Source organism: Bufo gargarizans, chromosome 6 (assembly GCF_014858855.1).
Source record: "Bufo gargarizans isolate SCDJY-AF-19 chromosome 6, ASM1485885v1, whole genome shotgun sequence".
NCBI classification, from domain to species: Eukaryota; Metazoa; Chordata; class Amphibia; order Anura; family Bufonidae; genus Bufo; species Bufo gargarizans.
This window is the reverse complement of record NC_058085.1, coordinates 109,066,041-109,081,150: the sequence shown is the minus strand read 5'-3', so window position 1 is coordinate 109,081,150 and position 15,110 is coordinate 109,066,041. Positions and strand designations below refer to the sequence as shown.

Here is a 15,110-nt window from a genome sequence, read left to right as displayed (position 1 = left end):
CGGATCCGGCGTTAATGCAAGTCAGTGGGAAAAAGGCCGGATCCGGCGTTTAGTCAAAGTGTTCAGTATTTTTGGCTGGAGGCAAAAATACTGCATGCTACGGTTTTCTGAAAAGCCTGATCAGTCAAAAAGACTGAACTGAAGACATCGTGATGCATCCTGAACGGATTACTCTCCATTCAGAATGCATTAGGATAAAACTGATCAGTTCTTTTCCGGATTTGAGCCCCTAGGACGGAACTCAGCGCCGGAAAAGAAAACCACTAGTATGAAAGTACCCTAAGGCCTCATGCACACGACTGTATCCGCAAAACACAATTTCCTGTTCCGCACGTCCTGGCCTCTGTTAAAAATGCCTATTCTTGTCCACAAATTGGTTAAATTGATTTTTACACTGATCGGTGGAGGTCCGACACCCGGGACTCCCACCGATCAACTATTTGAGAAGGAGCGGTCTTCTCTCTGCTTTTCCTAGGCCATTTATGTGTCACGTGGTCTAGGAGCAGCTCAGTCCCATTCAAGTGAATAGGGCTGAGCGCAATATCAAGCAACTCAGCTATACAATGTATGGCGCTGTGCTAAGGGTACTTTCACACTAGCGGCAAGGAACTCCGGCACTGCCATTGGTTGCCCCCCTGAATGTTTTCATCCGTGGATGGGGAGAAGCAGCTGTGGCCGTGCGCGGACCAGGAGCGACGTGGGGAGCCAGTAAAGTAGAACCAGTGTGAGTAGCCCGGGCATATGGGGGCCATTTCCAGGCTCGGATAACCCCTTTAATGCCACCAGATGTAAGGCGGCTATCCTATAAGTCAGTGTTTAACCCTTTAAGTAGGCCTTGAGACATGACAGTTTGATACTGGTGGAATATCCTAGCGACATGACACTAACGTCCAACCCTGTTTTGGGATAAGAAGCCATGTAAATAATCCCTAATACTGTTCTGGAATTATTACTACAGCTCTTAGTTTCCAAAACCCATTTCTACTACAGAAGACAGGACCTCACATATATCTCCTCATAAAGCTTCACAGCGAAAAGTAGACGGACATTACAACTACGCCTGTCACAACCCCCGTCTACACGGCTGAAGAGGCTACGTCAGAGCACCATGTGAGTCACGTGATCCCCGCCCGCCTCACTGCGGCATATTCCCTTCCCCCAATATTTCACAGGGATAACGCGTCACGTGACGGACAGCGCCTGTTCGACGCGGCCATGTTATTTGTGGGCAGCACAATCAAAATAATGGCCGCTTAGACGAACGTGAAATAAAACCTTCTTCGTATGTCCGTGCTCTTCTATCACTAACTAAGTTCCGAATACGTCCTGAGGAGACCGGCATTCCCTGAGCGCTCCTGGCGGTGACGTGTACGTGACGTCACGGGGCTGAGCTCCGGGCTGAAGGAGGAGGAAGGAGCAGCTGACGCTGAGCTCTCGTCTACAAGGTACGGGGATCCTGGAATGAATGAAGGAAAGGGGGAGAAAACGGCGAATATTAGGGTAGCTGAAAACGGAGTAATGTGGGGGGTGATACGGAGAGGCTGTTGTATCTGTGTGTGGAGGGGCAGTATTGTATGGTTCTGTATACGGAGGGGGTCACACCTTCCCTGCTGTGAGGCTGGGATGTATCCCACACTGACAGATAAGACAATGGTTACATAGTGTGTGTGTATGTATGTGTATATATATATATATATATATATATTATATTACACACACATATAATCTCCTTGTGCATTGGCAGTGCGGCTGTAGTATATGTTATTGCTGGCATGTGCATTAAGTTGCATTCCCCTGAATTGGAGATAAATACTTATTAGTTGGTATTTTAGAAATTGATTGATAGATATATATCTATCTATCAATCTCTATATCTCTCAATCATCTTATTTATTTTTTTTTCTATTGGTTGTCAGAGCTGGCTTGTATGGATGAGAACTTACAACATCATTTTGAGCCCCCATGATATGATTTGTGTGCCCTCTTAGAAAATGGGTGACGGCTTCTCTAGTAGAGACCTCTTGTGGACCAAGCAATGTATCAAATGGTTGTCTATTAATTTGAACAGACAAAAGCCATCCTAAACCACCAGCAGTACCTTCAAGTAGCCGGCTATCAGTCGCAGCAAAGGGGCAGGGAAGGGGGCACGGTTACCTTGACTTGAAGCAAAGAGGCTGCTGCCTCCTTGACTTCAAGCCTGAGTGGAAAATAGCGCGGACGGGGGATAAAAGATTGTTTGTTTGTTTTTCATACTGCATTCTGATGAGGCAGAAGTAAGAAAATCATCATTTGAAACTCACTGCCGACTACTTGAATGTACTGCTGGTGGTTTGGGATGGCTTTTGCCGCTGACAAGTTCCCTTTAATATCACCTACTGAGAGACTAAGTGCAGTGTAAGGCCTCCTGCACCCGAACGTGTGCGCCCCGTTGCCATATTGCGGACCCGCAATACACGGGCACCGTTCTGTGGCCATTCCGCATTCCGGATGCGGCCCATTCACTTCAATGGGTCCGCAAATCCGGAGATGCGGAACGGAAGCACAGAAAGGAACCCTACAGGAGCACTACGCCCCTTCCGCAAAAGGATAGAACATTAAAGTGAATGGGTCTGCGATCCGCTGCGGCTTCCCCACGGACGGTGTTCGTGCATTGTGGGCCGCAGCACGACCAAGGGGGGCACATGTTTGTGTGCAGGAGGCCTAATGAATGGAGTGCCACCTCCTCTTCAAACAGCTGATCAGCGGAGGTGATGGGTGTCAGACCCCCTTTGATCAGATACCGATGACCTATTCTGACGACAGGTCATCAATATTAAAGGCTGGACAACCCCTCAACGATAACAGCTGTCTATAGAAGAGATCTGAGCGATTGGCTTGTTGCAGAAGGGGATGGGGGAGGGGCTTTAGAGGGGTTGTCTGGGTATTTCAGGACTCGTGCACACAAACGTATTTTCAGTCTGCATCTGATCCGCATTTTTTGTGGATCAGATTCGGACCCATTCATTTCAGTGGGGCTGCAAAAAAATGCGGGCAGCACTGTGCTTTCTGCATCTGCAAGTCCTCTCTGCGGCCCTGCAAAAGCAAAAAAAATAAAATAAAAATTATATATAGAACATATCTTATTTTTGTGGACAAGAATGGGTATTTTTACCTTAGAGCTGGGCGTTCCAATCCACAAAATGCAGAGTGCACACGTCCGGTATCCATGTTTTGTGGATCCGCAATTTACAGCTGTGTGCATGAGTCCTAATAGTGCTAACCTATCCTCAGCATAGCTCATCATTACCAGATTGTCAGTGATCCGACTCCCAGATGTTTAAAGGGAGTCTGTCAGCAGATTTACCCCTTTTTAACAGTTGCCATTATGCTGTAGCCGCAAAACAGACGATTAACACGGTACCTTTAAACGCTTTGGTGGACTTTTAAATCTGCAAAAAACGAACTTTGATGAGGGCTCGCAAGTGCCCAGGGCGGAGTCCACCGTGTTGGAGCCCAGGCAGCTCTGCCTCTTCGGCTCTTATCCCCGCCCAGCCTCCTCCTCTGCTCGCCTATCTGTTGTCTCTCCCCCTCAGCGAGATCCCGCGCCGACGCGATGACTTCCTTGGCCGGGGCATGCGCATAAGCTACTGCGATGCCGTGTCAGCAATGGGCATGGCAGTGCGCATGCCCCGGCCAAGGAAGTTATCGCGTCGGCGCGGGATCTCGCTGAGGGGGAAAGACAACAGATAGGCGAGCAGAGGAGGAGGCTGGGCGGGGATAAGAGCCGAAGAGGCAGAGCTGCCTGGGCTCCAACACGGTGGACTCCGCCCTGGGCACTTGCGAGCCCTCATCAAAGTTCGTTTTTTGCAGATTTAAAAGTCCACCAAAGCGTTTAAAGGTACCGTGTTAATCGTCTGTTTTGCGGCTACAGCATAATGGCAACTGTTAAAAAGGGGTAAATCTGCTGACAGACTCCCTTTAAAGTGGTTGTAATGCTCCATGAGCTCCACAGCCTCTTTTTAGGCCGGTAACGTCAAGTTCATTGGTCATGTGGCTTATAGAGCAGCTCACTCTGCTTCAAGTGAATGGGCCTGGGCGTAGTACCAAGCGCAGCCACTATCCAGTGGACAGCACTGTTCTTGGTAAGCTGTGAGCAGTGCAGCCTCTTCAAACAGCTCATCAGCGAGGCTTCTGGGTGTTGGACAATACTGATGGATGGGTGTTAAACACTCCTTTAACAATATTGAGTGATACTTGGGTTTTTAATTTTTTGGGACACCTGTCCTACATGGAACTAAGCCTCTCAATGAATAGACAGCTCCGGGGGAACATAAAGCATCTGTCAAGTAGTCACAGACATTGTAGCCATAGTAATCCATTATCAATGTGCAGAGTTGCGGTTATGAGCACTGCTGGTCAGGGATATACCACTGACGTTCTGTATGATGTGTCCATTGCAGAGTATTGGGTTGCACTTCTGTAGCTTGGCTAGGTGGCGGAGACTGATGAATAATTTGCGAGGCAGATAGTGACACCAGCTATAGGACACAGTTCTACGGCTATTGTTCCATTTTCAGGTTTGTAAATCATTGCAGAAAGTTCGCTTTGAGCTGAACATCAACTGACTCTTCTGCACGCAGGTCAAAGTGTACGTATGCTGCGGACATTTCTTCATGGTTTTAGTACATGCTAGAATCCCCATGTGATCATATATAATAGGAAGAAGGATGATCACAAGTCTCGTTCCAGGTGAAATAATAATAGGCGTCTATGTGCAGTGTATTCATTCACATAAAGAGGGCTTCTCCGTTTCACTGCTCATGTGCTGTCTTCAGTTATTGATTTCTGGATAAGATGGCAAACAGGAAAACGTCTTGAAGACTGGGTGTCAGACCAGGGCTATACACAGTTTTTGTAATATGTCCCGGATGTTTCTGTGCGGTTTACATGCCTGGGGCTTGGAACCTTTCCCCTTGGTGTACTCTAGTCAGTTTACCTGAACTAAAAGGGTTCCCAGAGAAAATACAAATAATGGGGCAGACACATTGAGCTCTGTTATAGCAATCTAAAAAAAATCAGCATGGACTGCGCATACCTCTTGATAAATTTTTGACTGTCTTAAAGTCAAAAGATAAGATCCACTCCTGCTGCGAGTTGATTTTCCCCCAAATGTTGCACTTTTTTCTGGCTTTAGTCTTAAAAGGGTTAACCCACGAATGGCACTTATCATCTATCCATAGGATAGGTGATAACGGTCTGAATGCTAGGGGTGCAACTGATGGGATCCATAGATATCTCTAATCTATTAGTGTGCTGTCTGATTGACAGGTCCAGGTTCCTGCATAGCCATCTTGCAGCCCTGTCAATTAAGGAGATGCAGAGGAAGCAGGAGGATCAAGGGTGCACAGAATGGCTTGGGCCCGCCCTCAGTGCACTTAACGTCTCCTTTGCATATAAATTAAAAGTACTTTTTCTCCAGAATAAAGCAACAGATCACAAAGTGAAAGGTATCATTACATTCAGATGAGCGAGCCCTGCGCTGCATTGTGTCTGTTGTAACATGTGAATTTCCTGGTGACAGACTCCCTTTAGTAAATGTTGGCCAGTGTGATTGTTGTCTTGAACCTCTGGGGTGCATGAACTCCTGTTACTGGATAGTGCAGGATCCATGTGACCACAGTAGCCAATTATGGGCAGTCTTGTCGAAATGGTAGCACAGGGGTGCCAATAAGAAGTGTTTCTGGTGACCAGCAACATGGGAATGGTGACAGAGATACATGTATTACAAAATTTTCTTTGAGTGTTAGGCCTCATGCACACGACCGTTGTTTGGGTCCACATCCGAGCCGCCATTTTGGCGGCTCGGATACGGACCCATTCACTTCAATGGGGCTGCAAAAGATGCGGACAGCACTCCGTGTGCTGTCCCCATCAGTGGCTCCGTTCCGCGGCCCCGCTAAAAAATATAACATGTCCTATTCTTGTCCGCGCTTTGGGGACAAGAATAGGCATTATATTGGCGGCGCCTGTTCCGTTCCGCAAATTGCGGAAGGCAACACGGACGGCTTCCGTTTTTTGCGGACCCGCAGTTTGCGGACCTAAAAAAACGGCACGGTCGTGTGCATGAGGCCTTAAGAGCATTTTCTCAGGGGTTGAGAAACCTCCTTTAGGGCCGCTTCACACGAGCGGATGCCGTGCGTGGCATCCGCTCCGTGAAAGAGTGCCAAGACCCGCTGCAGACTGCAGAGGCACGGAGCGGTAACATGACTGTTAATGCTCCGTGCCTCTCTGTGATCTCTTTACTACGAAATCACAGTTGTCACTGTGATTTCGTAGTAAAGAGATCACAGAGAGGCACGGAGCATTAACAGTCATGTTACCGCTCCGTGCCTCTGCAGTCTGCAGCGGGTCTTGGCACTCTTTCACGGAGCGGATGCCACGCACGGCATCCGCTCGTGTGAAGCGGCCCTTAATGAACTTTTTATGTTCTTGTGGTTGCTGCTGAAATCTTTTAGCAAACACCACATCACAATGATGACTGCTACCAAAATGACAAGGTTCTAAGGAAGTGGTATTTCCATAATGTTCTTATTGTTTCCTGAGTCAGCGGCATCTATCAGGTACTGTCTGTTCTTTTGAGGAAGTCACGAGTTTTGTAAATTACACCTTTTCTTTGAGAACTGGTCCACCTCTCTCATAACTAGTTTCATAGTCTTTTCAGCATTCATACTAGATAATCTTTATGTAATGACCCTTATGAGGTCAGAATTAAAGGGTTATTCCAGTTATATTAAGTTATCCACAGTATAGGAGATAACTATTAGATCATGGGGGTCCTACTGCTGGGACCCCCACCTATCATGAGAACTGGAGTTCCCCGAAATAAATGGAGAGGCCAGTCAGGGATGCACTCAGCAGCTCTCGGCTGTCTTCAGAACTCCCATAGAAAAGAATGGCGAGGATGAGCGTATGCCTGACTTTCTGCTCTGTTTATTTTTGGGGGCTTCATGTGGTATGACGCCCCCGTTTTTTTTTTTTTTTTTAAACTTCTTTTTATTGAAGTGGAAGACTGCATGCAATACATATACCATACAGAGATTGATGACAGACTTAGTAGGCAACATTGCACAAGCAAATATCATTGATCATCTCTCAAAATCATCATTCCACGTCATTTTTAACTTTTCTCCCCTCCCACCTCCCCAGAACCCCCCCACAGCCCCCCAACCCAAAAACACTGATTCGATTGACTGACATGAGGATGCCTATCCTATCTCACACCCTCCGGATTAAGCTTCTAGTTTCCCTAGCCTATTAGCTAGTCGCGCTTCCAGGTACCATTTAGTCAATTTGAACGGGTTCATAAGCTATGACGCCCCCGTTTTTGTGATCACTGGGGGTCCCAGCGGTAGGACTACCATGGATCTAATAGTTGTCCAGTCTCCTGTGGAGAGGTGATTACTTAATATAACCAGAATGCCCCCTTAACTGCATGTATCTGCCTATTTCCTATGTGATTTAAAAAAAAAAAAAAGACAATACAGTGCAATATAGTTTGAGGTTTTCTATAACAATTAGCATGAAATATTGTTATAAAGCAATCTTCTTTACATTTCTTGAACTTATTGACTGGAAAACTGGTTCAGGCAAAACTGCCTTAAAGGGACAACCCCCCTCAAACTTTTTTATTACAGAGTATCAGCCTATATATAAATATTCTGAGTAATGTTTTAATAAAAAAAAAAAAAGGGATTGTTTTCTGGGTACTCAATGTATTCTCTGCACTGGCTCTTTAACTTCATATTTTGTTTGGACTTTTACTCAATTAAGGTCCCTTCACACAGGACAATTCAGCAGGCAATTGTTGGGAAGGAAGCGTTTCTTCCCAGCAGTTACCTGCTCATCAGTGAAGAAGACTTTTACATGCAGCGATCTCCTCCACAGTATGGGAAGGAGTGATCACTAATACCATTCCTCGTCCCCATACAGAATCATTGTCTGCTGCTGGCGAAAGCCGATTTTAGGTCCCCGAACGCTGCACCAATTATGGGTAATCGGCAGCACCTTTAGGCCCCTTTCACACGAGCAAGAATTCCACGTGGGTGTAATGCATGATGCGAACGCATTGCGCCCGCACGGAATCTGGACCCATTCATTTAAATGGGTCTGTGTACATGAGCGGTGGTTTTCACGCATCACTTTTGCGTTGCGTGAAGATGGCAGCATGTTCTATATTCAGCGATTTTCACGCAACTCTGGCCCCATAGAAGTGAATGGGGCTGCGTGAAAATCGCATCCGCAAGCAAGTGCGGATGCGGTGCGATTTTCATGGATGGTTGCTAAGAGATGATGTTTGTAAACATTCAGTTTTTTTTATCACGCGCGTGCAAAACGCTGTAAATCGCATTGCACCCGCACAATAAAAACTGAACGCGATCGCAAACGAAACTAAATGGCTTTGTGAAATCGCGCAGTTTTCACCAAATGCATCCGCAGCGCATCCGGAGATAATCCGGACACGCTTGTCTGCAAGGGGCCTTACTCCTCCAGATGATTGCTAGCGAGCATGGCTATGAATTAGGGTTGTCACGATATAAAAATTTTGATTAGATTTCGATACGATAAAAAAGTATTGGGATACTCGATAGCGCGTGAAAAAAATAGAACACCAAAAAAGCCACGTGCATAGGACGAACAGTCCTGTCCTAATTTTTGTAGGGGTGACAAAAAAAAATGGCGAATCGAGCAGTTTTTTTTATTTATTTATTTTTTGTTACGACATCCATTGCATAGAAGATATTTATTTATATTTTAATAGTTGGGACTTTTCGGATGTGGCGATATGTAATATGTTTATTTATTATATTTTATATGTAAAATTGTGAAAGGGGGTGATTTGTACTTCTTTTTTTTTTTACTTTTTATTTAATAACTATTTCTCCCCTTAGGGGCTAGAACCTGGGATCTTTTAATCCTTTGTCCTGTTCATCCTAATAGAGCTCTATTAGGGTGAATAGGACTTCACACTCTCCCTGCTGCACTGTGCATAGTACACACAGCAGCAGGGAGCTTACCGTGGCAGCCAGGGCTTCAGTAGTGTCCTGGCTGCCATGGTAACCGACCGGAGCCCCGCGATTACACTGCTGTGGCTCCGATCGGAACTGCCACCAATGAGGAGGAGGGGACCCTATGGCCACTGCCACCAATGAGGATAACTAAACCATTAATACAAATACAGGAGGCGGGTGTCGGTGGCAGAATCACATAGCCGGCACCCGCCTCCTGTATTTGTAATAATGGTTTAGTTATCTTCATTGGTGGCACAGTGTGCCCCCTCCCTCAGTATTAAAAACATAGGTGGCGCAGTGTGCCCCCAACCCCCCAGTATTAAATCATTGGTGGCACAGTGCAAACCCCCCCCCCCCCCCCCCCACCAGAATTAAATCATTGTTGGCAGTGGCCATAGGGTCCCCTCCTCGTCATTGGTGTCAGTGGCAGTTCCGATCGGAGCCCCAGCAGTGTAATTACGGGGCGCCGATCGGTTACCATGGCAGCCAGGATGCTACTAAAGCCCTGGCTGCCATGGTAAGCTCCCTGCTGCTGTGTGTACTATGCACAGGGCAGCAGGGAGAGTGTGAAGACCTCTGACAGGGAGCTGCGATCAGTGGCAGTTAACCCCTCAGGTGCCACCACAGCCCCTACCCTCTTCTTCCTTTCTCACTTGTCCTTGATGGCAGCAGCAGCACAGGGGGAGGGAGAGACTCGTTCTCCACTGTGCTGCTGAGGAGAACATGGAGCGCTTTGAGGGCAGCCTAGTATCGGTAAAAGGCAAATCCTGGTATTGAATCGATACCGGTACAAAAGTATCTATTGGGTATCGATAATTCAATACCCGGTGCAACCCAACTATGAATGCTTGTTGGCGATGGCTATGAATAGAATTATCTGACGGATTCTCTGCCCTAGTAAAGGGGCACACACAGTACGCTGATAAGTGCAATTCTTTTCTGTGGACATCTTTTATCTAGGCCTTTCAAGCAAAGAATAGTGCTATCATACTGTTAAACCAATTCTACACCTTGAAGATTACCTTGCAGATACCATCTTCCCCTTGCAGCATCAGTAAACCGATAATGGATTATAATTTACACCGCCAGATGATCGCTAGCGAGCATGGCCATGAACGCTTGTTAGCAATTATCTGGGTGATCCTCGGCCCGAGTAAACCCACAGTCTAAAGTCAACCATTTTTGGTTGCCATTGATGATGCGAGCATGTGTCAGAAAAGCTTCTTGTTCGTTTCTCAGGTGATCAGCCTTACCTTTACACTTGGCAGTTATTGGGAACGAGTGGTCAGACGAAAGTTTGTTCTTGATAATTTTCCAGTATAAAAGGGACCTAAAATACCATATGAAGGCATCACAGGTGGCACATTAAGTGCCCATGGCAGTATGCTTTTAAGCCATTGGGACTTGAGTCCAGCTGTGTTAGGGCTGTTTCACATGAGCAAGTCTATTGCAGGAATCGCGCTCCAAGTGGGAGCGCGATCCTCTGCTCTGGACTTGCAGGAGCACACAGCATTATCATGATTTATAATGCCATGTGCCTCTGCTTGTCCTTGCTTCTACAGGTTCATACTGACTGTTTCATGTCACTAAGATTCTTTAGAAGTAAGGTCAAGCAGAGGCACATGGCATTATAAATCATGATAATACCTTGCGCCCCTGCAAGTCTAGAACAGAGGATCACGCTCACACACGGAGTGTGATTTCCACAATGGACTTGCTCTTTTGAAACAGCCCTTAGATAAGGATGAATGATCTAGTTACCCAGAAAGATGTGCTGCCGCAAATAATTATATTTGCTCCTGCATAAAAGATTTGATCATTGGGGTGTTTAGATGGCCAGGTGATTGTCCAAGCACACGTTCTTAGGGCTCATGCATAGAAACTTAATTGCTCAGTGCCTGTATTGCGGACTGTAAACGGACGCATTGACTTAAAGGGAACCTGTCACTGGGATTTTGTGTATAGAGCTGAGGACATGGGTTGCTAGATGGCCGCTAGCACATCCGCAATACCCAGTCCCCATAGCTCTGTGGGTTTGATACATATGCAAATTAACCTGAGAGGAGTCCTGTCCCATATGCATCTCAGGTTAATTTGCATATGTATCAAATCGTTTTTTGAAATGGACCAGCATCCACCAGCTATCTTTTTGCGGTGTGGAGGCACAGATTGGAAATCCACGGAAGCACAGCAGAGTGCTTCCGTGGGCTTCTGATCCTTGCCTCTGCACTGCAAAAAGATAGAACATGTTCTATCTTTGACCGTATGTTGTGGTTCGCAGACTCAACTGGTCCGCATCTGCAAGCGGAGTGCACTTGGCCGGTGCCCGTGCATTGTGGACTGCTTTTTGCAGTCCGCAGTATGGGCACTGAGCAGTTACGCTTGTGTGCATGAGCCCTTGGAAACATTCGTTCTCTGTTATCGGCCCATGCGAAGGGTCTTAAGACATTCCAGTGGTAAAAGCTATTACACTGTCTAGAATTATGCAAACATGAATAAAGCAATTAATCTGATAATGTCTCGCAGATCAGCTGCTTGCCTTGTGATGTTTCCGTCCGCCCAGGAGCAATGACTTGCTCTGCCATGTCCATTTTCGGTAGTCACATTGTTCTCAACTGATCCTTAAAGCGATCTGCAGTATAAACATTGCTATTGTATTCAGAACAGCTTGTCCCATATAGTATTTGTACAGCTGTCATTGAAAGAGGTGTATACTTTTACCCATTATCACCGTGCTTGTTACCTCATCACTAGGGAGGTTTGGAGGTACAATCTCTAATATACTGTCATAGGCAGAATTCGAGATTAGAGGAGAGTATCCCCTGCATTGATAGACAAATCCTATTCCACTACACAGACTATAGTCCGTGCCTCTCTAGTCATAAGTAAATTATGGTCCTGGTTATAAAGGAGGGGCCAGAACAATAGAATCCAACGCCATAAGGCAGACATTAACCCTATATAAATCATACAAACAGCATAAATTGATAGTTTCCATTTAAAAACAGGCAGGCATTTTAACAAGACAGAATTAGAATGATGGTGGTCAACATTTCCATTTTCACTGATGTTTGCTGTCCACGGTGTGTGTATTCTCCACGGACAGCACACGCACCCATTGATTTCAATGTGTCTGTTCACACATCAGTGTTTCTTTTTTTTTTCACGTCAGTGAAAAACATATCACAGAGACATACACTGCTTTGGTCCGTGATGCGGTTCAAACATGCCCATCATAGTCTATGGGTCTGTGTTACGTCCGTTTTTCACTGACCACTAATAGGAGATGCTCTGGTAATAAAATGTTAGCTGAGCAGTGTCCATGGAATACAGATAGCATACAGAGGGCAAAAACAAATACACACATGCTTCACGGACATCCTCATGAATGTAACCCTGACAGATTTTTTTATTTATTTTTTTGCGGATGTGCAACTGACACAGAAATGAGAATGAGGCCTTATAGTGTACAATGATTGTACAAAAAGCTGATTAGCTTTCTACTCTCGAATAGTGCCTACTCCAGCACCAGAGATGCCCATTGGCAGACCTAATATATGAACAAGGTCTTCCTAAAACACCCGTGTGTGTGTATCCTCAATGATCATGCTGGTTGACTCCACCAAAGGATTTGCTGCAGCCTGTAGGGGATGAGATTTGCTATGCTCCTATGGGGCCCTGTAAAACAGCAGGCACTCCTAGATCTTTAAAACCTGGCATGCACCATACACGTACTTTGCATGTCAAGAAGGGGTTAAAAAAAAAAACCGTATATCGGACAGCACCTTTAGGAAATTGTGTGTAAACCGGGGCGGGATTAAAGCTCCTGCTCCAGCCACGGCCCACGAGGAGAAGATAGAAGCAGTTTATTACCCCTACTGCCTTTTCCAGTGCTTGGAGTGGGCTGATCACGTGATTGCCAGGTTTTTCATGCCCAGAGTCTTAGCAGACCCTGAACAGCTCTGCCTGTGTAGAATGCCCCCTGGGGGTTCCATTGGATCCGGAGATCTTTTAATGACCTCTTGGGGAGTGTATCATGTGCCAGAAATAAATACAAATTTAAAAAAGCAAACGCTTGTTAAGGGTTAAAAATGGTTAGCATTAATCTGCTTTTATTTCATTTATTTCATTTAGTGCTGGCTGCTCACACTTATGATTAGGGACCGTATACTATCTTAGACAACTCTAATCAGAGATTCATTGACCTCCTTGCTTTGCACTACAGCTGTGCTTTTTTAGATTGGATCACAGTAAGGGCTCCTGCACAAGGCCATAGCCGTTTTTGTGGTCCGCAAATTACAGATCTTCAAAACACAGATACCTACAGTGTGCCTTCTGCATTTTGCGGAACGGAGCATCCGGTCCTCTATAGAACTGTCCTATCCTTCCCACGTAAAACGGAAAAGAATAGGACGTGTTTCATCACAGAAATTTCCATTTGCCTTGTAAAGCTTGGCATCATTTACTCACTGAATGTTTTACTGTACGAGGTTTATTACAGATTGGAAATCAGTATGATACAAAAAGTAAGTTAGGCTACTTTCACACTGGCGTTTCTGGGTCCGCTTGTGTGATCCGTTTCAGGACTCTCACAAGTGGCCCAAAACGGATCAGTTTAGCCCTAATGCATTCTGAATGGATAAGGATCCGATCAGAATGCATCAGTTCAGTCTCCATTCCACTCTGGAGGCGGACACCAAAACGCTGCTTGGAGTGTTTTGGTGTCCGCCTGACGATGCAGAGCCAAACGGATCTGTCCTGACTTACAATGTAAGTCAATGGGGACGGATCCATTTTAACTGGCACAATATGGTGCAATTGAAAACTGATCCGTCCCCCATTGACTTTCAATGTAAGTCAGGATCCGATTTGACTTAGACATTTTTTTTTTTAAAGAATAATGCAAACGGATTCGTTCTGAACAGATACAAGCGTTTGCATTATTGATGCGGATCCGTCTGTGCAGATACAAGACGGATCCGCACCGAACGCATGTGTGAAATTAGCCTTACTTGCCAGTGCACTGTGCAGATTTACCTTGATACATATTTATAGAGGGAGAGATCTGTAATATTGGTTTACATTTCTACTGTCTTCCATGTACATTTCTTAAACCATTTATTTTGAGTGATAAAGCCTCGATGTGGCTGTGGCTTGAGGTGGGTTTCATGTTCAGTTGGGGTCCTACATGGAGAGAATGTGATGATTCATTCAGTGCTAGCAGTGTAATATCTCATAACTCATGTGACCAGAGGTTTGTGTATGTCAGCGGGGCTTCATTTACACTATAAAGAGGCTTCTCTTCTTGGATCACAGTTGTCCATTCTTTAGAAGGACAGAGTTTATAGGGTCTTCACATATCTGGTGAGTTTTGTTTGATGCTTCCTTTCTTCAGAACCTGGGTCTTACAGTCGGTCGCAGTACAGCGTCTTGTAGATTTCTTGGCTGCCAGGGTAATGAATTGTGTAATGCTTGTCTGGCGCCTCCTGAACGAGACACATTGCGGATTAGTTGTAGAAATATTTTTGACTCTCCCATACATCTGAAGGGAGCTTGAAGAAATCTGTTTTCTTGCCACAGGAGCAAGCCCATTCAGATATATGGAACTGGTTACCATCAAATCAGAGTTGATTATCTGGCTATTATATGTATTGCTAGTTTTAAATTTCTGACCTTTCCTATTTCTCTGTTTAGTTTTAATAGGATAATCGTCAAGAAAATCCACCAAAATGGGGGAACTCTTCCGCAGCGAAGAGATGACATTGGCGCAGCTCTTTCTCCAGTCTGAAGCCGCTTACTGCTGTGTCAGTGAACTGGGAGAGCTGGGAAAAGTACAGTTTCGTGATGTAAGTTTACAAAATGCTCCGTTTCTGTCTGTGATTTACAGAGATTTGTTATGTTAGGTTCTGCATTGTACACGTGTAAAAAACCACTTTGAATTTCATGTCCTGGCTGCCGTGTAGTCCTAGCCTAAATCAGCATGTATCAAATTCCTCCTGGTACGTCCCAGACACCTCCCCTTCCCACTAGGTCCACCCTTCTCGTTCCTTTGTATGTCCCTCC

General features: G+C 45.6%; 1 protein-coding gene across 6 annotated transcripts in view; it reads left to right on the top strand.

The window, feature by feature from the left end:
- Positions 1 to 1,191: 1,191 nt before the first annotated feature.
- Positions 1,192 to 15,110, top strand: part of ATP6V0A1 (ATPase H+ transporting V0 subunit a1) — a 112,900-nt gene continuing 98,981 nt past the window's right edge. For all 6 annotated transcript variants that reach the window (XM_044296853.1, XM_044296849.1, XM_044296852.1 and 3 more), the window contains exons 1-2: positions 1,192 to 1,445; positions 14,742 to 14,893. In XM_044296853.1, coding sequence (XP_044152788.1) covers positions 14,777 to 14,893 — 117 coding nt within the window. In that variant the 5' untranslated portion in view covers positions 1,192 to 1,445; positions 14,742 to 14,776. The remainder of the gene's footprint in view (positions 1,446 to 14,741; positions 14,894 to 15,110) is intronic.